General features: G+C 35.1%; 1 protein-coding gene across 2 annotated transcripts; it reads left to right on the top strand.

Moving 5' to 3' along the window:
* On the top strand, window positions 1-26,232 carry LOC149775386 (sn-1-specific diacylglycerol lipase ABHD11-like). Of its 2 annotated transcripts, none has more exons than XM_089944191.1 (6): window positions 1-178; window positions 8,301-8,451; window positions 11,724-11,897; window positions 17,989-18,174; window positions 18,960-19,141; window positions 20,487-26,232. In XM_089944191.1, exons 1-6 carry the CDS (start codon window positions 36-38, stop codon window positions 20,629-20,631), a joined length of 981 nt encoding a protein of 326 aa, XP_089800317.1. In that variant the 5' UTR covers window positions 1-35; the 3' UTR covers window positions 20,632-26,232. The 2 variants fall into 2 exon arrangements, with proteins under 2 accessions (XP_089800317.1, XP_089800318.1); XM_089944192.1 differs by lacking the exon at window positions 1-178 and adding an exon at window positions 470-591.
* Window positions 26,233-27,616: the final 1,384 nt, after the last annotated feature.

Here is a 27,616-nt window from a genome sequence, read left to right as displayed (position 1 = left end):
AATGCTGTAAGCTACATTTTATTCTAGTAGAAGCAATGACGAGAGGTATTAGTTTGTTGAAGTTCACCTTGAAATTATTCATAACAGATATTAAATATGCCACCCACTTCAGAAGATTTGAAAATCTGCATATCTGCAAAAGAAATCTTACCACTGGTGGAGGAATTGAGCTTAAAAGGTCGAGTCCCTATTTTATGGGGGTTACATTCGACTGGGACACCACAGATTTAAGCGTTTCGAAACTTTCGGCTAATATTTTAAATTCTGATATTTACATTTTACTATCTGGGATTTGGGAAATGACGTTACATTTTAATGTTTACCGTTATTACAGAGTTAGAGATACGACTCAGTAATAACATTTTAACGGAGATAAATCATCAACTTTCCTAAACCAACAAGTATCGGTAGATCTCGGCTATTTTTTTTTTTTTTTTTTCTTAAAAATTGTAGCCAGTAATGTCGGGGGAAAAAAAGGGGAGACATACAACTTGGTCTACAGCCTTCAAACTTCATATCCGTGTTTGATTCATGTCCCATGTTTCTCGAGACATCATGCGCTTGTTTTGAGATGCTGATGGCATCGACTGGGTCAGTTGTTTTTATATTATTTTTTTTTTTTTGGGGGGGGGGGGACCAGGCAGATCCTCACACCAACTTAACCCCTAAAAAAGTGTTTTCATGTATTTTTGTATCCCCCAAGATGTGTGTGATTGTCTAAATTTTAAAAAAGAATTTTGATCAAAATTTAATTTATAACTAAATTTGGATGGAGTTATGTATTGAGTGCTAGTGTTTTCTAAAGGGTAGTAGTCTGAAACATGGGTCTCATCCCCATTTTCAGATTTTCTATCCTTAATTTTTAGGTGATCTTTGCCAAGGATGTCCTATGTATGCTATGTGTATCAATGCTATAGTGTGTGTATAGTATATAGTCTGTAATAAACAGGTCATATCAACATGGGGATTTCACTAAAAGACTTCTTTGATGTCTAGCTGGTATTAAATGAAAATACAGTCAACCCGGTTATCTCAATTACGTCAGGTTTTAAAAAAATCGTCGACATAACTGGGTCCCAAGATAGGGTTCATAAAAACTGGTAATGTAATTTGAAAGATGTCCTCGACCTTTGTTTCTGTCTTTTGCTCTTAAGTTTACTGGAATGTTGCCAACAAGCAGGTCATAGTTTTAAGATTAATAATTGCTTTATTTGTGTACAGCTTTACTTTAATAACATGTATTTTTGACAAAATTCAGACTTAAGCTGTACAGTGGAGACAATACAACAAGAACAGTTGTTAATAAATTACTGGAGAGTGTTTACATGTATTTGCATTCTCAGCAATGAAGGTACTCTATTTTCTCTTTTAATTCCGCAGTCAATGTTTGTTTTGCAGTGAACATACCATAGTTTTAATATGCTAAAGTAAATAAAATAATCTTACCTCCAAAAGAAAAAAATATGAACTTATCGAAACCTGACCACCCCTTGTAAGTGAAATAGATTTGCTAGTGTCTTTGCAGACAGGAAAAAATATGACATACATGTATCTACAGCTACCATGAATCTAAATACAGATCTTATTTAATGGAAATTGATTGTAATGCGTCGATATGTCAAATTTTACTGTGAAGACAGAATCAGAATTTTAAAAAAGTAAAGATCCGACCTCACATAATATGTTGTAATGGCTAAAGAAATGATCGTTTGTTGTTTTATTTGTTGTTTTTTTCTTGTTCAAATAGCTATTGACATGCACATGTGTGCCATACATAATTTATATTTATTAATAAGATCTTTTAATTTTTTTAAAAATCCAGTTTAGTTTTTTTCAGACAATAAATAAGCTCATAATACTGTTTACAAAAATGATAGTCTCGTTTTATGTACTTTATAATCCATTGTCAACCAACATGTGTAAACAAACAATTAGCCATGACATGCTTTGTCCAGAAGCATGTGGCTGTTTAGTTGTAACTGCATTGATATCCTGCATGTACTTAAATTGGTCAGATTGGTCACTTGATCAGATTTCATTGCTTCAATCAGAAATATGTCTTGATTCAATGGCTGATGAGATGGCATACTGCATTGGCATTGCTTGGGAAGACTTTTATAATTATGTGTACGTGGATGATAAAGCTTAAGTGAAATGACTGAATTTATTAAAAAAGTAAATTTTTGGTGGCAAGTCTTTCTGGTGCTTAGCATATCATCATTTATCATATGTATGAAAACATAAGTGCTTTTGAATCATTTCATTGAAATAAGCATGTCTGCATGTTACTTCGGACCTAAACTTATGCCAGACATAATGGGTTTATCAAATTAACAGGGGTCGAGATAAGAGGAAAAAATTAGCATAACAAAGAAGGACTTAAAATGCTCAGCATAAATGGATTCCCGAGATAACAGAGGTTGAGATAAGTGGGTTTGACTGTTTTGCCAATATGATTTCCATTATGGTCACCACTGCAGCCGTCTTGAAAATCCAGTTATCATTAGTTAGTTTTGCCCGTCACCCCTGCCAAGGTATAGGCCGCCCACAAAAGGTTGCCAGAGGCTTCTGTCCTGTGCCATCCCTTCAAGCTGCCTCCAGGTGTGACCCATCTTAGTGATGTCTGCCTCAAGGTTGCGTCACCATGTGTTTCTTGGTTGTCCCCTTCTCTGCTTGCCTTGATGGTTCCATTTCAATGCCTGTCTGATAATGTTGGTTGGCGGCTTATGTAGGGTGTGTCCTGTTCAACCCCACCTTCTCTTCTTGATCTCGTCCTCTACTGAAAGCTGGGAGGTTCTCTGCCACAGGTTGGTGTTGCTGAAGGTCTCTGGCCAGCGAATCCGGAGAATTCTTCTTAGGCAGCTGTTGATGAAGGTCTGAACACTCCAGTTATCATTAGTTCTACTAAACAAAAAGTCATATCGACATGAGGTTTTCACCAGAAGGCTTTATATGCAGTCTTGTTGGTCCTAAATGAAAATGGTTCTACTTAAACATCCAGCTTGGCTGCCACATTTGCCATCTTGAAAATGTTGTTGTTGCTACTTCAGAATGAATGGTCATATCAACATGGGATTTTGCTAAAATACTTCTTATTATGTATATTTTGTCCTTGGAGACATCCAATATGGCCACCACAGCTTGAAAATCTTGTTATTGCTACACCTCCTGAATAGAAAGTCTTATTTTCATGGGTTTTCACCGGAAGACTTCTTACGATATGTTAGTTTAGAAAGAAATGGTGCTGCTTAGTCATCCAGTATTCCTAACACAGTGACCATATTGAAAATCATGTAATTGCTAAACCACTGGCTATGTCAACATGGGTATTCTCCTCTTGTCTTGCTGATGTTTTATTACTTTTAATTTGGCAGTGATTATAATAAGGGCAAAGAACTTAACACTTTTTTCATAATCCACATAATTAACCAATTAAAATGTTGTAAAATTATAAAAGTGGCAGTTTGAATAAACTCAAAAATTGCTCAATTAAATGTTTGAAAAGTATATTTTAATCAGACTATTGCAGCATATTTTTGGGTACTCAGAGAATGACTTTAATTTAGTTTGTCTCTCAACACCATGAATTTTTGCCTGGATGAGCAGTATTTATATTTCACAACTGATCAGTGTTATGCCAATGCTTATTCGTCAGTATTTATATTTCACAACTGATCAGTGTTATGCCAATGCTTATTTGTCAGTTAATATTCATGAAAACATAGAGAGTTAGTTCTATCTGTGCTGTTTTTCTTGTGATAAAATTATTTTAAAAAATAAATTACATCTAACTAGACTAACATTTTTCTAAAGACAATCATTTTTTAAAAATTTTTACCACACATTTTATATATGGACCACTGATTGTCACAAGGCAAATTTGATCCATCCAGTTTGAGATAAATAATGCTTTTTTCACAGAATGATTTGCAATTGGTTACAAGATGAACAGTGATTCTGTGCAAATTTAAGAAATTGAAATGACAAATGCTACTCCTTGAGTCAATATAGGTCATCAATAGATCAAGAAAAAGAAGAAAATAAATGGTGACAATCATTCGGAAGATATATGAAAATATTATGGATCCAAATGCAGGTGTGATTTCAGTGTATTTACCAAATTCAATATTATATAAGCCATATTGAGGAAACAAATACGACAGACCCTCCTTTTAATCCCTATTTGTAACATTAACTCGTTAAATATGACATGTGGTTCTTTGAAATTGTAAATGAGCACCTGGCCTCCTTATCTCCTTACATAATAATTCACCGTGTTCTGATTGATATTTGCAGGGGTCACACAAACCAGTTGAAGTGGGTGACTAAGTAGCTAAAAATGTAAACTTTGCCTTCTTCTATGAGGAAAGCGATAACTTCACTCATTGATTTTTTAGAGGTCCATCGAATGACCATAATTTTTTAGATGCTCCCTCACCTCAGCCAGGTAAGTTCCAGTGTTTTGTTGTAGTTCAAGGTGAAATGTAGGCTTCAAGCCATCAAACAGCTGGTGTTAATTTAAATTGTGCCAACAAACAAACTTTTGCACATTCACTAGCATGTGTTTTGATAGTTGATTGACCATTAATCCTTTCCTGAGTATGTTAGCAACTATCACTGCCAGTTTCTGCAAGTCATCCTTTGATGATAAAAACATACAAACTTGTGTGTTGAAACTTAAACAATAGTATGTAAATTCCAGGTTGTATTTTTAATAATATAATCAGTGGTCTGAATATTTTAACACATGGGCATTATTTTCTTCATAAAATCACTTTGAAAACAAGAGTGAACATGTCATGGGGAAATAATGGTAGATATTGCTGTGTCTGGGAAGTAACACTTTATTAGATGATCTGTTTTCGTAAGCCATTGGGCAGATATATTCAGGAAAATATACAATTCGTATAAAGCAAAGTCTACATGTTATTGAAGATTTAGCTTTAAAATCCAATTATCTAGGTCAGAACTGTATGGACATTGCTATATTATGGAATTCAAGAAGCTCTGTAAGATCAAAGTTATTTTCTGCCCTTACTCATTTTCGTGAAAGTACAAAAAGAAGCAAAGCAACAAATGCTTAACATTACTATGAGTACGTAGACAAATAATCAAACATTTGCAGTCCTATCAATGGACTGTTGTAATGAAGCTATGATGTGAGTGGTTACATTAAGAAAAGTTTTTTCTAAAAATGGACACACTTGCATGTTGGCTTTGTCGATTTGGTTGGAAAGATGTGTTTAGTTCATTCATATGCTGACTTTAATGCTTCAATGTGTTGTCTGTGAATAGCTATGGTAATGTTTTATGGGTAGTAAAGAAATTAGGAAAAACAGTGATTTGAAGACATGCATTTATTCTCATGAACACAGAGGTTTTCTTTAAAACAAGTTTAGAAATCTTTCCAAGTGCCATTACAGAGGGAACTTTCAAAAATTAAAACAAAATAATTCTGGATTAAGGGCAGTTTATTAAGCATCTTTACCAGCTTGCAAATAGAATACTCTAATCTCATCCTAAGTTAAAATTCATTACAATGTATAGCGTCTATTGTTCTCTTTAAAGTCATTTGTTCACGATACACTGCATATGAATTTGATATTTTTTATACACATACCAAATGTGTTTATAAAATATATACAACTCAGAAAATTTTGTACTTGAAAATAAAATATTGCCAATTACCAATGTTAAAAGCAAATATGCATACTGGAAAATAGAGGCATAATTCAAACAAGAGAATGAAAACACACTGGGTTTTTTTTGCTTTGATCCCACTTCTCCCTGTTCAACTGTCACTCCTCCCTGTCCTGTTCAAAAGGAGAGGTCACTTTTCCCTAAAATTTGTCTATCTTGACATCAACTTTGATGCTCTTATTTATCCATCATAAATTTATGAAATGAAGGCTTGATGAAATGCAGTAAACTCTTGCTAACTTTTTGCACAGTGGCCACCAGTTCTCAACAGCCTTTCCATTTCTCCCTTTGAAATTCCTTTATAAAAGTCTGTTTTTTGTGCTTATTTAGATGAAGACCTTTCTTGTGGATTAGTGTGTAAACATGCGTAAGTCAAGTCCAACTGCAAATAACACAGACCATGATCTGCCATCTCATAATGTATGGTTACTCCTAACAAACTGTTTAGACACTGATCTTCCAGTGCACTATGCACTGTACAGTTGGACTTGATTTATAAGTGAGTGTGTGTATGGTAATATATCTGAAACAATCTGATGCTTAGATCAGTGCAGCAAATGTAGAAAAAAAACTTGACCACGAATGCTCTGATGAAACCCAAATTTGTCATAGTTATCAGACATGACCATCTGCACAGCAATTTAATTTAGAATTTTGTGTCGTACATGCAACTGTCCTGTATTCTTTGTTAGAATACAGTACGCTGTAAGTAAGTGTAAGTAAAATTTTAAGAGCTATAAGTAAATGGAATAATTAGCAAATGGTTTTACTGTTGAAATACAAATGTCTGTTGGGACCCAACAGCATGTCTTGTTGCACTTGAAACTGATCTGCCACACTCAAAAAAAAATAATATATATATATATATATATATATATATATATATATATATATATATGCAAAAACCAAGATGCTAGAAAGACTCATCAATGAAGTGGTCTTTGCAGATGACTGTGCCCTCATGACCCATGAAGAGACTGACCTACAGGCAATCATGAACAGGTTCTCTGAAGCCTCCAATCTATTTGGACACAGTTAGGCTAGGAAAGACAGAAGTTCTCTTCCAGCCCACCCCAAACACTGTCCCTTCACAACCCTGCATCACCGTTGGTGACACGCAGCTGAAGAATGTGGACAGTTTCAAATACCTTGGCAGCACAATATTCAGTGATGGCTCCCTGGTCAAAGAGATCACTGCGAGGATCCAAAAAGCCAGTCAGGCACTTGGAATACTCTGAACCAAGGTCTTGCAGCACAAGGATATATGCCTGTCATCAAAGATGAAGTACAATGCAGTTGTCCTCATGTCTCTCCTGTATGGCTGTGTAACATGGACTGTCTACCGAAGGCATATCAGACAGTCAGTTGGAACAATTCCACCAGCACTCCCTGAGATCCATCATGTGGATCAATTGGCAGGACCGAATCCCCAACCAGGAAGTCCTTGACAGAGCCAACACAACAAGCATCGAAGCCAAACTAATCCAGGCCCAGCTTCGTTGGTCTGGCCATGTCATCCACATGGATAGAAACAGAATTCCAAAGCAGCTGTTCTTTGACAAGCTAGCTCAGGGCAACCAAAACCAAGGCTGCCCTCACAAGAGGTACAAAGACAATCTTAAGAGGTACACCAAATGGGCAGACCTTCAACCCCACCAGCTCAAGCTCGTTGCCTCAGACAGAAGTCACCAGCGAGCCCTGACCAGAAAAGACAGTTCCACCTTCGAGGCTGACCGCTGCCAGCATATTGTTGCAGCTCATGAGAGACGTCACAGAGCTGTGTCCCAGCCACCCCCAACTACTGGTGTCCTATGCCCCACCTGCAGCTGCCTATATATTTCAATGTCACATCAGCAAAGGATGCATCCCAGGGTTTTAACCTTGCCTTTGTTAGTTGCTTTTGACATGCAGGAGGGTGTATTATCAACTGTGCATCATGGAACTTTCCACTTAAATTTACAAAATAAAATAATTTTAATTTTTCTTTTTATTTATGACATGTTTGGCAAAACATAAGCAGTCTGTTCATATTGATCTTTTTTTTAAAATATCATTCTGTTACAAATTGATAATTCCCATTTAAAAAAATGCCAGAGGTGGCAATTTCTCCTCTTTCAGGAAATTCTGGGAAGTATAAGTGCTGTTGAATGCACCAATTAGTAGCTCACTAAGTGTCTATTGTGTTGAACATTTTATGAAAATGTCTTTCTAGTTTTAATGATGCTTTCTTTTAATTCTATCCAAGTCATAAGAAAACAAAGATTTCAGTGTACACTGTAGTTCACATATTGCAATGAATGTACGAGAAACATTGTATAAATCAAAATTATATGAAGTAGTTTTTGATTGTTTTTGGTACACAGTAGTGAGCGGTATGTTGATCCAGGCACATGTAAACACATTCACATAAACACATGATTTCTTTTAGCTGCTAGCCTTTTTAGAATTTATCAAATTCAAGAAATTAACCAGTTTTTGTAACTTTTTCAGTATTCATGGCCTGAGCATCAGTTTTTTTATGGTTTTGGTTACAGTTTGTTAGCAATGATTTGATCATGGATTCAGTCATACAGGTCCTGGCCATCTTGTTCTAATTACAGATACATGCCAGTGGAGTTGGCATATTCATCCTATCAGGAAACGGCCAAAGAAACAGTACCTGGGCCTCCCATCATAATAAGTCATGGCTTGCTTGGTTCCAAGTCCAACTGGCACAGCATTTCCAAAGTGCTGTCCAAAACTGGCAGACAGGTGATTTTCATGAGGATTTCTTTTCAAACCCCAGCATGATATTGGTTGAGTATATGATGTTACCGTTGTCCATACTATTGTTGGGGCATATAATGTTACCCTTGTTCATGAGATTGTTGGGGCATATGATGTTACCTTGTTCATGAGATTGTTGATGCATATAATTTTACCCTTGTCCATGAGATTGGTGGAACATACAATGCTACCCATTACCCTTGTCCATGAGATTGCTGATGCATATAATGTTACCCCCTTGTTCATGAGATTGTTGATGCATATTATGTTACCCTTGTTCATGAGATTGTTGATGCATATAATGTTACCCTTGTCCATGAGATTGTTGATGCATATAATGTTACCCTTGTTCATGAGATTGTTGATGCATATAATGTTACCCTTGTTCATGAGATTGTTGATGCATATAATGTTACCATTGTCCATAAGATTGTTGGGGCATATAATGTTACCCTTGTTCATGAGATTGTTGATGCATTATAATGTTACCATTGTTCATGAGATTGTTGATGCATATAATTTTACCCTTGTTCATGAGATTGTTGATGCATATAATGTTACCCTTGTTTATGAGATTGTTGATGCATATAATGTTACCCTTGTTCATGAGATTGTTGATGCATATAATGTTACCCTTGTTCATGAGATTGTTGATGCATATAATGTTACCCTTGTTCATGAGATTGTTGATGCATATAATGTTACCGTTGTCCATAAGATTGTTGGGGCATATAATGTTACCCTTGTTCATGAGATTGTTGATGCATATAATGTTACCCTTGTTCATGAGATTGTTGATGCATATAATTTTACCCTTGTCCGTGAGATTGGTGGAACATACAATGTTACCCTTGCCCATGAGATTGGTAGGGTATATAATGTTACCCGTGTCTATCCAAAAATCCATTCAGCTAAATTGTGCATTTAGGTTATATTTCAGGAACTGTGGTGAGGCATCTATTTCCATGTACACATTTGTAGTAAATTTACAAAGTCAGAGTCTTAATTAAGTGTACAGGAGAATCTTATTTATGATATGGTTTCTTTATAGTTTTAATGGGATGTGTTGTGGCAATCTGTGATCTTGTTTTCTGTTTCTGTAAAGTGTAACTTTCTGAGTATGTTGTGCAAAACTGCATTTGAGAGAGAGAGAGAGACCAAGATGTGTTGTATTGAAACAAGAAGAAAAAAAACATGGAAAAAGGTAGTACATATATATATATATATCAATTTAAAGAGAGAACCGAAGAAAGTGATGTTAGGCAAGAAAGAAGGCGGATGCTTTGGTTGAATATGCATCTGCTAAATTTTACAAGATTAAATAACAAAGTTTACAGAGCAAATTAACCCATCACTCAAGTCTGAGAGGGAGAGAAAAGAAGACTGGATGATGATGGACATCTTTATACTTCTATAAATAGTTTGGGGTGATACAGAGATGGAGATAGCTGCTTTCACTTCTGTTATTGAAGTGTGAATATAATTATGAGATACAAGACCTTGAAAAATTCCTAATCTTGATTTAGTTTTATATGAAAATCATTAATGGGGCATTTTTTTAAAAATTCTATTCAAGAATTTTCCTATTGAATTTTTTCAGTTTCTTCAAGTTAGCTCCCTTCTCTGACTACTATTTCCATTTAATGATAAATATGTACCATATGTACTGGATAAGTATAGCAGTGCTATTCATGTACATTATAAATGATAATTAGAATCACAGAAAATTTATTTTATTACCTTTTTATATCTCATTGTACCTACAGTCTTTTTAAAATTCTGCATGTATCACTCATTAAAGAGAACTGATATTTGTACAAGATAAATAGAACTGGTCTTGCAACTCAGCATTTTGCTAATTTTTCAGACTAAAAGTCACATAGAGTGACTGAACAGTAGAAGTTTTTTTTACAGTTCTGACAAATTATATTTTCAAAGGATTGAAGAATGATAGAAAGAAATTGTGCAGGAATTTACTAATGCAGAGTTGCATCTCGGTTGTAGAACTTAAAGTATCTCTGATGCAGACCAGTAAAGAGAGGGAGGTGGCAAGGGAATTGTCAAGATTATTTTGCACTAAATTTCTGGCAATATCGTTGATAATCTTAGGTATTTTGTTGTGATCTGACAAAGGTAAAAGCATTGTATCCTTGTGGAAATCATCATGTTTAATACCCTGATAGTTAGCATTAATTTTATTATCTTCTTAATTAATGTATTATGCTATTATTGAAGAGTTTCTCTTTAAATAATTTAGCACACTTATGTAGATTATTTAAGAATAGTAACTTTAAGTAAGTTTATGTTTAAATTTGGGTGTACCTAGGGGAAAAGACCAAGTCATTCACAGCATCAAATAATGCAGACCATGTAATGGTGACAATAAACAATGATCCATTATGTGAAACCCACCATTACAATTTTTTTTTTTTTTAACCATTTGAGATGAATAGTCCAATTATCTGGTGTAGAAAACTGTGTTTGTTTTCTTAATGAAAAATATCACTGCCAATCTACATGGCTTCTTATTTTGCAGATTTTCCAGCTAATAGCAACAACTTTGAATAACTAAACATGACCAGTTTTAATTTTCCTGAAAAAATTATATGAGTTTAATTCTCTCTCGGTTTCTCTCTCTCTCTCTTTCTCTGAGATACATGCTAAACACAGATTGGAAGATGTACAGTTTGGATTCGGATTCATGGATTCATGATATTTTTTGGTGTTATAATTTAGTGTCAGTTGTACAGTTTTAAAGTTGATGATTTTACGTGTTGCTGAGTATTTAACAATAAAATACAGAATTGCTTTTACTCAGAAAAACTATGAGCAACTATATAGAAGAACTAAACAAAAGAATACATAATTGCTTTTTCCAAAAATATTAATAGCAACTATATAAATAAACTAAACATGCTCAGCTTTCTGTAATCTTTCAGCAAATTCTGTTGTAAAATGAAATATATTTTTTTTTATTTATGTCTTAACTGGATGAAATAAAGCACTGGTGAAATCTTTGTTGGGGTTGATGTTAATGAGATGTCACATTTTTGATATCCCAAGTAATTAGAAATAGTAGTAAAAGATATTCTTTAGTTTGGTTGATGGAGAAGATATGTTGTCCACATGTTAAAAAATAGTTACAAAAATCTGAACTTAGAAGTATTCTTTCATGAAGAAATTATTGACTATGTGTCATATCAGATCCAATCCATGATATTTGATAAATGTAAAATGTGTGTTTCCCTGTATTGCAGGTGATTGCTGTTGATGCCAGAAATCATGGAGAGAGTCCCCATGTGGTAGAGACCAGTTATTTTCGGATGAGTGATGACATCATTCATCTGATGGATGAATTGGAAATCGACAAGGCTACACTTATGGGGCATAGTATGGGAGGGAAAACCAGTATGTTGACTGCCATTCTAAAGGTGTATGTTGTTTCAGACAGATAGACCATACAAGATTCTACACATTTTTAAACATGTACCTATTTGCTTGCTACAAATCAAATGTTAAATGCAAATCCTGGATTTGAAAGGAGATTGATATAATTGGTTTTGTTGACAATTGTTTTCATATTTGCTGTTTAATCAGATCTTATGGATTTGTATGATAATGGTCATCTGTTTTAATGCAATTTGAAAGTTATGATGTCTGACCTCTAATGTTCTCATTATTTTCTATTTTCCTGGTGCTAGTTACCAGTCCAAGTTGAATATTTCCTTCTACATTTAGTAATTGGAGGTCTAGAAAAAAACAGTCTGGTTCCATAGTTGTTTCCATTTTTTGGAATATTGTCCTTCTTTTCTTTGGACCTTGTGTAGTTTTCATGTGCCTCTGGGCACTGGACATTGGTCATCATCTAAGTAGTCTGTTGGCATATCTACTGTAAATCATATATATGTTTGTGTTATAACTGATATTTTCTCCCCAGTCCTTATGTAATTTTCATTATTCTGTGTTCATTTTAGTTCAGTTTGTCTGGTTTTAGGACCTCTTTGTTTCATCATTATTTATCCCCATCTTAGTAACCAGGGTAAGTATTACCCACCCAATTCTATTTCTGCAGGTTTATTTTTGCATTTCTTTTTAATCTTTCAGTATACCTAAAAGTGTTGGTTAATGTGTTCATAAAAAGACCTCTTTGGACACTTGTCCCACCTGCTTGGTCTGATGTGTTAGTGTGGGACTTAACCAAAATCTGCTCTGCCTATAAGGACAAGAGGAGTAGAAACCCACTTTCTCTTTATCTTCACTGGAAGACCCTTTTTTCCCAGGAGAGGTCCAGGCCACTTCCAGATGTAGGGAAGCTGTCAGTAACAGTAAGGGATGATTCCATGACTCTGCAGAATATGGAAAGTTCCACTCCTGCAAAAGAGGGATCAGTGACACTTCCAAGGGGAAAAAGGTTTACAGCTGTCATTAGGAAAGGATCCTGTGCAGTTCTGGGTGGAAGAAGTTGCCAGCAGCCAGTAGACACTCCCACTTTCTTCACACAAGGTAAAAACCATCTTCTTGCTCAAGTGGACCTGTTACATATCACAGGAATCTCATTCATCACAGTCAAGTTCCCTGAGTAGAGACCTTTCCATCAGACCTTCTAGTCATTGGCTGGTTTCCAGTCAGTGAGCACCAGGTTTCCGCAACAGGGTGTTTCTCACAAGTTGCTGGGTACTGGGTGCTGGTCACTGAGCATTATAATGCATCAAGTACTATTCACTGGTTGCTTGTCTTTGGTCACCAGGTCAGATGACCAGTACCGGTCTTCAGATGGCTGTTGCCACCTAATGGTCACCAGTTACCTGGTTCCAGGCTTAAACATGATGTTATCAGGCGAGGCTCTAGGTCTTGACCACTGGTCCAAGAAAATAGGCCAATTCAATCCCACTGTTACTGTCCAATCCCTATGGAGAACAGTCTTCAGACTTTGTTCACCCATCTAGGGAACAGGATGAGGTATTATTATCTACACACACACACACACAATCCCAACAAGGCTTATGGACCACCACTCCCCAGTGGTAAGCCAGTGATGCCTGTCTTTCTGCCCATGAGACCATGGATAACTTTCCCATGGCTCCATGGTTCAATGGACTGTGCAGTCCAAAAACCATCCTTGTTCCCGCTAAATCCATTATCAAAGAAAATGAAGGGGGACTGCCATTCACCTCCTTCTGTATCAATAAATAATGGGTTAGCTCCATTCCTTCCTTTGAGTAGAGGAAATACAGCAAACCACCATTCACAAAGCCCCGGTGAAGGGAGATGGAATAATAGAATCTTTCATAATGCATCAAAGGGTTGCATATGATGCAGAATTCTGACCCTGTGGTGGAAGTTTCCTATCCAATACTGAAGGCTAAAGTCAGTATGGTGTACAGTATTGTGATCACTAATGTAACGTTCAGACAGCCAAAAACCTATTGAAAATCTCTACTTAAACCGGAGTGTAAAATGTTCAGTTTACACTGGACAATGCAGTGGAAACTGTAAATGTAATTTAAACACATTTTAGCTTTCAACACTGGTTGATAGTGGCAATATACAGCATCCAAATTATGTACTTCAGATAGCTTGTGCAATGATATAGATTTAAACAGGCCAAAAAATGAAGTCCAATCTGATTCATAAGATTCAAGAGGCAAAAAAAGTAATGAAATAGTCTGTGTTTCAACTTGAATCTAGAATTGATTTACCCATCAAAAATAATATGATTATGAATTACAAAAAATAACAATTGCATCAACAGCTTTTTCAGCTTGGAATTGGTCTTATGAAGTGATACATGTAGCTAGCTACAGGGTCCAAGGGAGACCTTGAAAATTTAATTTGTACCACAAAGCCTTGAAAACACCTTGAAAATTCAAAATATTGTATGGGTACCTTGAAAAGCCTTGATTTTCTTGAAACCGAAAGGAATGTTTAAATGGTTTTTGTTTTACAGATTTAAAGAAAAAAGAAAAGAAAAAAGATATCTCGCTTAGTTTGTGCTGGAAGGGAAGTTTCTGCAACTGGCCACTGCACAGTCATAAATTTTGAACTTCCATTTATACGAAGCCCTTATGTAGCTGCAGTTTAAATTTGAATCATTTGTATGCTTCGAAATGGCTGGCTGCTGATTCCAGCCTTGATGGCTAGACAAAGAAAAATATAAAGTTTGGATTATGAGATCTTTCTCAGAGCTTTGTAGAATACCAATTATGCCAGAAGCATATTGATTTGAATGCAATGGGAGAGAGCGCTCTACGGTCACATGCAGCTGGAAAAAAGAAACACCAAGCTCTTGTAATGGTGGCTAATATGGCAAAACAAGAAGCCTTCAACATAAATTCGAGATTCAGTTTTTAAAATAGTAACTGTATTTAGTCTTATTTATGAAATTAGTTTGATCCACTCAGTATTTCAGTTGAGTAGAAAAAGGACAGAAAATAAGTGCAATGAACACAATAAATCTAAAAATATAGACTACAGCTAAGCTGAGAGAAATATTAATATATCTAATATGAAATAGTTTCAAATATCCATACACTGTTATTATATAAGCAATAACGCAAATAAACCCAAATATCTTTGTTACTTTATTTTGTTGAGTTCGGGTGGGTAAAGAAAAAAGGCAGGTACTGAAAAAGACATTGAGACAATGACAGCTGTTGCTAAATACTATGTATTGAAAGCAGAGACCTATAGGAAAATTTCCTTTATCACAACATCAAATAGATTGAAGAAAAGTATTAAGGACAAAATCACTGAACTTAGAGCTCTTGAAAAACAGCTTGATGACAAGCTACAAGAACTTAAAAATTCACTCGAAAATATTTTGGACTGTAAATAGTTTAGTGTAGACAGAGTAAAATGAACTTTGTTCAGTGACTGTACATTATTCTAATGCCCAGATGTAATATCAATGGGAATGATATCAATGATCATAATCTTGACTTAATGTTTTTTTTTTATTTTAATAAATTTGCGAGAAATGTTCCTCGTATGAAGTAATAGTAAGTATTAACTTGTGTTTGCATACAGTTTCATTTATATATCCTTTAAAATTAATGTAAGAATGCACCTTGAAAAACATGATTTTGAACCTTGAAAATTTTGAAAGAAATATGCTACTAACCCTGTAGGTAAGTGATTAAGAAATGGACTTGGAGGGACTCTTGAATTCGGCTACTGTTCATTTTAGTATGTAAATGCATTGCAACTGTTTATCTTGAATATTTTGAAAGAAGGCCCTGAGAGCAAAGACAGGATGATGAATTCTCAATTTTGGTAGACACAAATGAGTTTTAAGAAGACCCAGTTTCATTACACCCTTCTTTTTGGGAGGTTCCCTTCTTCGTCACACTATATGGGTCAAGTGATGAAGGAGGAAGTTTGTGGTAACTGAAGTTACTGCCTTCTTTCCACCAATCTATACCTGATGCCCTCAGTTCTCACAGTCTACAATTTGGAGAGTCTTTCCTGGACCTTCTTAAAGTACTTTTGCTAGATACAAAGAAGTTCTCAGAAGACCTAATTTCACTGGACCCTTCTCCTTTGGGGTTTTCTTCTTTGTTCTAGCCTGTGGGTAAGGTGATAGAAAAGGAGGAAGTTTAAACCATTGGCATGATGGTAACTCAAGTTACCACTTTCTTTGTTTATGGAGCCCTCAGCCCTTAGGATCTTTGGAAACTAGGATAATGTACAATTTGGAGATGCTCGCTGAGACCTTCTAACAGACCTTCTGTTGCTTAACACTCAGTGACAGTTATAACATTAACACAAAACTTGTCTCAAGGCCTAGAAGTAGCCAGTCTTGTATGCTTTGGCCCCTGGTTTACACCTCCTGTTACAGTCTCCATTCATATGCCTGTTCCTAAAACAATGTGCCTTGGACTCAGGCAAATTACATTACATCTATTGTCTGAAGAAAAAAAAAGACTTTCCCTGTTTGCTTTGAAAGGCCAACAAGTTGACAGTGCTATGGACCACCTGACAATAATCAGGTTAAAATTCATAAATTGATGAATGAAATTATGTTTTTTGAATTCATATCCCTGATGTTTTTCGTTTAATCATTAGGTGGACAAACATATAGGAGGGTAATCAAATACAATACGTTGGTGGTTCTATCTTCAAGGTTATGGTTGCAACTTTCTTTTTCATACTCTAAATTTAGTGCTATTTGATATTAATGGATGTAACTTGGTATAAGTTGGTATAAGTATATCATCATTAGCAAGTATGTTGAGAACCACATTGGAGGTCATATTGTCATGGTCAGAATCATGTTGTTAAATGTTAAATGTTTCTATAACACTTTCCTTTCCATTCTATAATTTTATGGCTGTTTGAGATGAAAGGATGAAACTTGGTACAACTATATATCATCACTAAAATGAGTCATGTACCACACTGAGGGTCTTATCTTTAAGGTCAAGGTCATGTCAATAGTTTAGGTTTCAGTCACATTTGCTCTTCTGCTTTTAAACTTAGCAGTTGTTTCATATAAATGGATGAAGCTTGACATAATTATATCTTTTAAATAGAAGATGTGTTGCATTGTGCATTTAGGGTCTTGTCCCCATTGACAAGGTCACTTGTCAATGTTTTAAGGTTTCTGCTGTTTCTGCTTTATTTCAGCTAAGTTGTTTGAGGTAGAGAGATTTACTCTGGTACACTTATGAATCTCAGTTTGATGGCATCTCATGTATCACAGGTGAGGTTTTATTTTCAAGGTCAAGGTCACTGATAAACATTTTACCCCTTTTCTGAACTTACCATTAATTCTTTTTAAGGTTGGGCAATGAAACTTGGTTTCTTTTGATATGTGCCCAGTAACTATACAGCTCTGTCTTAAAGGCCATAATTAGGTTTCTGAACTTTGATGACCACACAATGGTGGGCAGTGGACAAAAATTAAATGAAATTGCTTGTTTCTTCCATTTTTAAAATAATACTTAATTGGTAATCCTACCATCAAGTTGGTATGCATATGAATATGTATAGTATTATAGGTTGTGTATTGTGATGCATGTCAGTACATAGTACAGGCATGTCATTTCACCTCTAATACCAACAAGCAAGCTGTCAGGTGTGCATTATATCAGTTGACTTGACGTGCAGTCACATAAATATTTTTAAGCACTTCCAATACATCCTAGACCATCAAATGCTGGTCTTGAACCCCAACATTATATCACTGCTTCCTGTATCTTGGTCAAAATCCTCCATTTTCTGAAACTGCATCTGTTGGATGTACATTTTGTCTAACCAGATTGACAAAAATAAAGTGTTTTTTTATACCCGAAGTCAAGAAGTTTAAATGAAAATGGAAATAAAAAAGAAATAGATTTACTATGTTCTAAATACAAAAATTGAATGCCCACTGATGGAACAATTTTTTCTCACCTGAACTGTTATTTTTTTTTATTGGAACTTTATGAAGACTGAAGGTGCAGGACTCTCTGCATCAAAGGCATACAGAGAACTTGAATAACTATTGAATAATGAAAGTTTCAACATTTTTTTGTGTAACAGCCAGAGAGGGTGGCAGGTCTAATAGTGGTGGATGTTTCCCCCAGGCAGAGCCCTGTGGCAGGGTCCTTCCCAGCGTATCTGGAGCAGATGTTGAAGATTGGCCTTCAGATATATGACAAGGACAAAAATGTCAGCCTATCCACTGCACGTCGAGAAGCTATGGAAAAGTTGAGGGAAGTTGAAGAGGTACTGTCAGATCTGAGTTACTCTACATTACACTGGTCCCACATAACTTACCATTGCAGCTTCATTATCGTCATATCACAGTTGGGATGAACCGTATATAATTATGTGCCTGCATTTTCATATCCAGTTTATTTACATTTATTCATTTTCTTCTTGAAGCATACTTTGGTGAAGTACATTTATTTATTAGGTCTATCTCTCAGTTTCTTAAAATTATACAAATCTACTGATGCCATCAAAACATAAAAGCAAAATCAGATGTCGTGATCCAAAACAAAAAATTCTTCCCAAACCAAGAGTAATTGATGGTAAAAGCTGTAAGGGCATGAAGATGATATATAGACGAAGAATTTCCATTACATACATTCAGAAGATTTTGATTAATTTGTGTGTGTGTGCAAAATTAATTTTATTTATAAATGTGTTTTCTTTCATAACAGTTGAGAAAATATTTGTTTACAGATGACGTTATGTTTATTGTAATTTCAAGTAGCAAGCAGGCTTATATTTGTTGTAATTGAAATGCAATGAAAGTAAGATAAAATATGCACAGATTAGGCTAATTTTTTTATTCAGCCAGCTGTTTCTGTGGCAGGCGATTTTTTTTATTCAGCCAGCTTCTTCCAAAGCAGGGGAATTTTTTATTCAGCCAAGTGTTCCTGGGGCCCTGTGTAATGAATCAGCAGTTTCCAACATTAACAAGTTACTTTGCTTACCAGTTATTTTGTTCAAACACATCAGCTTAAACACCTCTGTAACTTACTGTATTAATTCTGAAATTTCAGAATGTTACAATTCGGGAATTCTTGGTGACAAACTTAATAGAGAGGAATAATAAGATACAGTGGCGAGTAAACCTGGATTCTCTCATCACATTTTACTCTGACCTGTGTCGGTTTCCAACCATTGACAAGTCTTACACAGGTCCCACATTGTTTATAGCTGGTGACAACTCTCAACATGTCACGTGAGTTTATTTTTTTATATCACCTTCTAGATAAATTAAAAATACTATTACTCTAATATACCCCCCTCCAGTCTCCAGATATGACGTAGTTACTTAGGAATCATTAACTTTGTTTATTTTTTCTAGTTAAGTACAGCTGATTACTGACAATGTCCAACTCTTATGCATGCCCTCAGAATACAATTTAAAAATGTGATATGTTTTCTTTGTTTATGGTTTAATGGTATCAGCTTAAGCATGCCAATATAGTGCCAAGCAAAAGCTAGTCAGGAGAAATCTTAAAGTCTAAACACTGCCAACATTTTCAGGATGATGAATCTGTTAATACAAACCAAATATATACCATGAGATAGAAAAGGAAAATGTTGCTAAAATTTCCAGAAAAGACATGCAGTACAAATTTAATGGCAAAATTTGATAAAATACTCAAAAGTTAAGGTCAGATAATTTCACTATTTTAAAAGTCCAAAATCTCTTGTGTAATATCAAAAGTTGCATCCATTGGCAAAAAGTTAGCCACTTCTTGTGATCTGCAAGATGGTAAATTAGGCATATACTACATTCCCACACCTGAAGAAAAATCATGTTGTTGTTTGGAGTTTAATGCCATTTCTCAGTGCAAGGTAAAATATTAATGGCAGCCAGAATAACTGGTGGAAGAAGAACCAGGGAAAACCCTGATAAAGAACCACTGGAAGCTACTGGCAAGTTTTCTCACCTACCCACATTGGCTGAGCCCAAGACTTGAACTTGCATAGACAGAGGTTAGATGGCAATGATTGGGAAAGGTGTGTATTTTAGACCACTCTGCCACTAGGGGCCCCAGGATATATATATCTGTTTGTGTGCACACACAAACATAAACATATATACTCACACAGACATGTCCAGTATAAACATTTAATGAGAACTGTTTACTGCAAATTTATTGTTAGAGGTGTCCATTTTCGTGATATTTCAACAAGTATCATTTTAGGCATTCATATTTTCTGCTTTTTTCATAGAAAAGTTATTGTTTGTTGGGTCTTAAATTCATTGTAAGTGACAACCACAAAATCTGAAAATTGTGCCCAATAAATAATATTAAATCTAAATGTACATATTCCATGGTTTTCATAATGTTGACATAATATATGAAGTGTCAACATCTGCATATTTTTGTCCCTTAAAAAAGTTGCTAACTTTGACCTTTATTGTTTTATTTGGCCTACAGGAATCACTGATAAAATAATTAGAAAACAAGACTGTATGAGTATTTTCTATAACTTGAGTGTAACCTCATATATGCATTACTAGAATGTTATCAGCATGCATGAATGTGAAATCCTTATTCCTCTTTTGACAGGGAATCTGATTTGCCAGTGATAGAAAAACTGTTCCCCAATTGCCAGGTACGGTTTGTAGAAGGAGCTGGTCACTGGGTCCATTCAGAAAAGCCATCATTATTCCTAAAGCATGTCAAACACTTTCTGGAGGAGACTTTGTTATGATGACCACTTTATTTCTAGAGAACTTCCTTCTTGTATTGCCAGCTAAGCAGATTTTAATCTCATGTATTTCAAACATTTCCTGGAGGCACTGGTACTTTGAATATATTTTTGACTTCTTTCCTGCACTCTGGTATAGAAGACAAGATCTACAGGAACTGTGGCAAACACTGGATTTTTAACTTGATTTTCGGTATCAAACAGGAAGGGAATAGTGACAGTACCAAAGGATAGCAACACAAAGACTGTCTTTGAAATCTTATTTTTATATTATATATACTCACTTATAAGTTGAGTCAGACTGCAAAGACCTAGATATGCTGTCAAATAATGCACCAGCAGATCTGGGTCTGTGCACCTTGTTAGTTGTAATCAGTAGACTCATGAAAAATAAGCCCTGATGTTCCAGTACAGTATGCAATGGCAGATCAGGGTCTGTCTTTTTTGTAGTTTGGCTCAATTTACAAGTGAGTACATACTGTAATGTTTAAGGTCTGAGTAGTAATCAAAATGTATTTGTTTGGTGTGACCAAAATTTGATTTTAAGAGAGTTTGTTGATTCTTTGTGTATTTCTCGGGATTCATAATGTGTAGCAAGATAAGTATTTGTTTCTAGTTATACAAGATCATTTACCATCATAGGGATAGTTCCATTCTAATTAATTTAATTGATGTTTGTCTTCATTACAGTTGGTCCTTTCTTAAACAGGATCTATTCTAGAACTTGAAAGTTAGAAGGAAATTTTACCCCTTCATTTTTTAAAGAAAGGGGAAATTTTCTAAATATAGATTGAATTTAATGAAGACATATGGTAGGGGTTGAAAATATTATAATTGATTTTCATTTATTCAGTTGATTTTTTTGTGAGTGATTTTTTTAATAGAAATTTGCATGAATCCTGCAATCGTCCTTCCAAGAATAGACTCTGCTTAAACATACAGGTTGAAATGCAAGTTCTACATCAAGTTTTCGCATGTATCCCATTGCTCTTGAATCTTTCATATAGCTTTCAGTACAGATAATTCAATTGGTATTTCTGTAAAGCAACAGAATGCAATACAGATTCAAACCATCTACCAGGTGCATATATTCACTACATTTACACTATATCATAGAACATGTTCTAACATATTCTTAACACATTAACCCCTAGCGACGACTTTACAGGGCAGGAGGTAGTAGCCTACTGCCGAGCTCTGTAGCGTCATGGTCATGCATGATACACTAAAGTGGGTGGTATTATAGAAAGGTAGACAGATGTAGCTCTACAATGATAGCAAATAATCTGGAATATCTAGTTGCACTACAAAATACAGATAGAAAAACCTCATTTTTTGGACCCGACTTTTTTTTATGCAAAATTCACCCGTGATCAGAATCCCATTTTGTGTCCGCATTTTAGACTTTTAGGTCTCAGATCTAAGGCAAACTGGTATGAACTGCAAACAGACAGATGAGCCTTTGCAAAAAGTAGGCTAAGATGGGCACTTGGAATAAAGAGTGGTCTCCATACAAAAATAATGGCTCCATTTAGCAAAAAAAACAACAACAAAAAAACAAGTCCAACTTTTACCCTTCTCCTCATGTGCGAGTCAAATAGCCAACAAAATATGATGTTTCTAACACAACTAGACAGTATGTTATTGAAAGATGACCGGGGATTTGGTGTTTTCGAGTCTATTCAGAAATAGCTTTCAAAATGTGTTTCCTACTCGATTTTCAGGCAAAAATGGCAAAAATTTCCAGGGGTTAATGTGTTAAAGATAATTCTTTTAGGCGAAAATATCAGATTTGCAGTTGTTTTTAATTGTATATAAGTCTGAATCTAATTAAATACTTTGAGCAACATAAGATAAGAATAAATATTCTTGGGAAACATTTCCAGAGAAGTGAGTTATGATGGTGGGTATTATAGTAAGAGCTCATTAATCCAGACTCCATTTGTCCAGATGTCTCAGTAACTGATCTACAATTTCTTGGAAAGGTTCCTACATGATTTTTTTAAAACTGATTCATTAAGCTAAGTTCCTTATGAAGTCCAAAGAAGGTTGGTCAAAACAAAAGCATCAGGACTAGTGGGGTAACCATTTTTATATAAATTATGGTCAATATGGTTTTTACCCCCATTTTAAAAGTGTTTTATTTGAACGAGTAACTGGAACAAATTTTGAGTAAATTTGTCACAGATACAATCTTTCTCAGTGGATATGTTGCACAGAAACATAGCTCAATATTTCCAGGTTTCTAGTTGACATTTGTTATATAATCAAGATATCCTGGCACTCACTGACAAGATTTACACCCTCTGCTGAATGTTTCGACCTGCCGTTACTCTAATGGGAGATTCTGTATAAGGGAACTAATCCTAGTTAGATCTGAAAATAACAAAGGGTATCGAAAAGCAGGGGAATGACACTAGATTAGGTGGAATACCCATAAATGAAAACAAGAGGTAGGCACCATAAGTATGGGTGGAATTTTAATGATTCTTTCATGTCAGTTGTTTATGCAGTGAGTCTATTGGTTTTTATCTGCTTGTAATTCATTAATGCTAGGTGCTTGTTTGGTGAAAAGAATGCATGAAAAATGTCTTTCATAATATATTCATAGGTCATCTTATTCCAAGATTCCCATGAGCATTGCCACAAATTGGACAATGCAAATAAACATGGCAACTTGTAGAATGATCTTTAAGTGTAGAGAAAAACAGTATGAGTGGCTAACAGCCAACAGGGGCTATGGCATGGTCTCACACAGTATAATTATGAGTGGCTAACAGCCAACAGGGGTTATGGCGTGGTCTCACACAGCTTGCTATTTAAATAGCGTATCCTACTAGTGTTATGTCTGCATTTATTGTTATTGATTGTCACCATTAGATATTTTACTTTTTTGAACTTGTGATAACTTTTGTACATCTCATCAGAGATTTACTTCAGTCACCATGCATGTGTTTTGCAGTAAAGATTGTAGGTTTAGGTACAGATAGGTGTCAGTATATATGTGCATCATGCATATTGCTGACCTCAGCTTTGGTACAAAACTACATTGCTGGACAATATGATCGAAATCAGATTACTTAGTCATTCCACATAGAATTAATTGTATATCGTCATTATGTTGTTGGTATTCATATTGTATCTCTTCCTTATCTTTGTCTCTGATATAGAAGATTAGCATTAGCTGATGCATGGAACTGGTTGCCACATGATTTACATTTGATTTCATTATGAATTTAGCTGTTTATTTTGTAATGTTGATATTCATAATATATTACTAGGAGCTCTGTCCCCATCATCTTAGATAATAGTTGCTTGAATATATATCAGCAGAAAAACTGGTCATATTACTGTATGCAAAAGTTTACCTTTGCCTTTTGCTTTACCTTTTGATGTAAAAGAAATAAACAATATTTAGTTTTATTTTAAATACAAGATTAAAGTACATTTAGTATTATATTGTCCAGCGATGCCTCTCCTCTTTTGGGTAATATAAACAGATGTATGAGGTAATGCTCATTAATTCTCACATTATTGAATGATGGTGGCTTTCTTGTTTGATCTTTCCCTTGTTCTAACTTCTATTACCAGACATCTAGACTTTCCCATGTTCTAACTTCTATTACCCCACAGCATGGCTTTCCCATGTTCTAACTTCTATTACCCCAATTCTCGGCTTTCCCTTGTTCTTACTTATATTACCCCACAGCTAGGCTTCCCATGTTGTAACATCCAGTACCCCACATCTAGGTTTTCCATGTTCTAACTTCTAGTACCCTACAGCTTCCCATGTTCTAACATCTAGTACCACACAGCTAGGCTATTTACTGAGTTTAGCTAATATTCAACAGATGAATTTTACCATGTGTGTTATTACTTAATGGTGTAAGATGTTGTCTTAAGTTTCCTTGTTGAATAGATCAGTATTGCAAGGTAAGACAGGGAAAGCATGTTTTAAATTGATTACCTTATCATGCCATCTTGTATATGAACAAACAATCTACTTGCCAAACAACAAAACATAATCAAAGTAAGATAATAAAAAAATAACATCTAAACCTTTTTGAACGTTGCTCCACAGTTGAAATCCAGAAATCACTAGTATAGTGGTCCATGTTCATTTTGACCTACCATATATACTTGCTTACAAGTTCAGTCCAAATGCAGATAGTACAGATTCACATCTGTCATCACATACTGCAGCAGCAGATCAGGGTCTGTGTTGTTTGTTCTACTGATTAGTCCTAACAAACTGCACAGACCCAGAACTGCTGGCACATGATGCAGTGATAGATTGGGTTGATGCAGTTTGTAATTGGATCATCTTATAAGTGAGTATATTCGGTAATTTTGTAATATTATGCTGGTATAAATTGTGCAAAACTGTCTCAGGGCTAACATACATAGTACCCAGGGAAGGCATTTTTTTAAAAATATATGCTAAGGTACTTTAATTTCATTGGAGTTCCTTTTAAAATGATGAGAAAATTTTAAATTGCATCTATGGGTGTGTACCCCACATCAAAAGTGCCTTCCCTGGGTCCCTGGTATGTTTTACTGGAACGGCCCTCATTGAATCACCTAATACGAATTAGTCGGGGGGGAAAAAGCAAAATAATATTTTCAGGTAAATCTGACAAAAGTTACCTCACATGTCTTGATTTTGTACTTATGTCAGGAGTCATAAACATTGTTTCTTCTGCTTCAGAAATATTCAGTTAATAATGGAGACTGTATTTTTGAAAAGATTTAGTAGAGAAATAGGTGTCTGGTGCAGTTTTATAATTTCCAGGTATTTTTCTTCAGCCATGTGTTACTCTGGTCAGTGGCACTGTAACTGTCTATAATGTCTGAATAATTTTGAAGTCATCTACAACCACACTTAAAAAGTTTTAAATGAGCTTTACATTCAATAAGAGGAATACTTGCATCATTATTCTGGAATGTAAAATAAAAATAAACAGGGACTTTGGAGATATTTGAAGATTTTTTTTTCTCTCAAGGAATTGAAGTTACACAAGACTGTAATTTTTTTAATATTTCATTTCGGATGAATCAAAATTTATAAGAATGGTTGTTTTAAAATTAGATATGTTTGATCTATATTTTCAAACAAAATTTTGAAAACAATATTCTTTAAAAGAAGTAGATATTCCAAAGCTGTTGTAAGATTTAGCCAGGGGAGGTAATTTCATCTGCAGTATCTGAAATTGTCCATAATGATTGGTCAGTATTTGTGTGCCTAGTTCTGAGGGATACAAAATTGCCTTCCATTGTCTCATGAGAGTAAACCTCGGCTTCAAAAATGACTGTCTCAAAATTCAAGGATATGTCAACACTTTGCCCCACTGATGTTCTTGACATGAACTATATTACATAGTTTTGGTTAATTATATCCACATTTTCTCAGATAGACTGTATTACCTTTCCAGCACAAAAGATACAAAACTATAAAGCTATTTTTGGACCAGTCTCCGCATGTGATCAGCCAGTATATGTTCCTGCAGTAATGATGAATGTGTAAATGGTAAAGATTTGTGTATCTACAAAGGAAAATGTCAAATTTGAATATAATTACTATGTTTAATAAATTGTATCTTAACAGTGGTATGCAAATTTATAATAATAATGATAATGTTGTTGTTGTTGTAGGGTTTAACGCCATTTTTCAGCACATGATAGGCTATACATGGCAGCCAGTATTAATGTGGAGGAAGAACCCTAAGGATACTCTAAGGATAATCTGAGCAGCTGTGTTTTTAACTTTTTGAAGTTTCTGTATTAGATACTGAGATGAACCAGATAAAAGTGAATTACAATAGTCCAGTCTTAAAACTTCTAAGGAACACACGTGTTTTAGTGGCATCAGCTGAAAGAAAATTGCAAATGAGCTGATGCTTCTGAGCTTCAAATGTGTAGCCTTGCATATGTTCATGACATGTTGGTGTAATGAGAGAGTACTGTTGAGAGTGACAGCTAGGTTTCATACTGACTGTGTGTATTTAATGTTGGTATTGCTGATACTTATCACTTGAAGCTAAGGATGTAAATGAGAAAGTCTTTGCATGGTGATTGGAATGGCTTTAGTTTTGTTATCATTCATCTGTATCTTGTTACACATCATCCATGACTTCACATTGGAATTGCACCTCTCTACGCCTTGTATGTTAGCCTCAACTTCAGTTAGGCAGTTACATTTGAATATTTGAGTGTCATCTTTGTACAATTGGTGAGACACTGGATGTCAATCTATGACATTAGACAGTGGCTGAGTGTATAGAATGAAGAGAACAGGATCAAGAACAGAACCTTGTGGGACACCAAACTAGATGAACGGGGCTGGAATGTTTTCCTTTTATGGACACAGTTTGTGTTCTGTTGACCAAGTAGGACTTGAACCATAGTAAGGCTATATCTTGCATACCAAATTCATGCCTGAGACAGTGAAGTGATATATCATGGTCTATTGTGTCAAATGCTGCAGACAAGTCAATGAAGATGAGGACTGTAATCATTCTGCTATCTAAAGCAGAGAGACAATCGGTAACTACTCTCAGAAGGGAAGTTACATTACTCTGGCAAGGGTGATATGCAGACTGTACATTGCTAAAAGACTTTTTGAATCCAGATGAGATGAAAGTTGGAATAGAACAACTTGTTCTAAGATTTTTTACATGAATGGGAAGTTTGAAACAGGGAGGTAGTTCATTAAGTCATTACAGTCAAATGTCAGTTCCTTCTAGAGGCTTCCCAATGACAGTTTTGACAAATGTTGAGAATTCCCCAGATGAGAGAGAGAGTTAAGTATTGATAACATTGATTAATGAATCCAATATTGAATCTAGACACTGGAGCAGCAGTGATGTTGGAATCAGACTGAGTTCACATGACTCCAATGAAGAAACATTCCAACAGAACAGCCAATGCATGATGAAATTAATGTAGACAAATGCTGACAATAAACACATGAAAAATGGTACAGAAATCC

Source organism: Sinohyriopsis cumingii, chromosome 19, assembly GCF_028554795.1.
Source record: "Sinohyriopsis cumingii isolate HCF-2022 chromosome 19, ASM2855479v2, whole genome shotgun sequence".
Taxonomy (NCBI): Eukaryota; Metazoa; Mollusca; class Bivalvia; order Unionida; family Unionidae; genus Sinohyriopsis; species Sinohyriopsis cumingii.
This window is presented reverse-complemented; position numbering and strand designations above follow the sequence as displayed.

Bases quoted from the DNA above. Each gene is read 5' to 3' on its own strand.
- LOC149775386 (XM_089944191.1), top strand. From the start codon at position 36: ATGACGAGAGGTATTAGTTTGTTGAAGTTCACCTTGAAATTATTCATA. The intron at 8,452-11,723 runs GTGATTTTCATG...CCTGTATTGCAG, and splicing joins TGTCCAAAACTGGCAGACAG to GTGATTGCTGTTGATGCCAG. The intron at 18,175-18,959 runs GTACTGTCAGAT...CTGAAATTTCAG, and splicing joins AGTTGAGGGAAGTTGAAGAG to AATGTTACAATTCGGGAATT.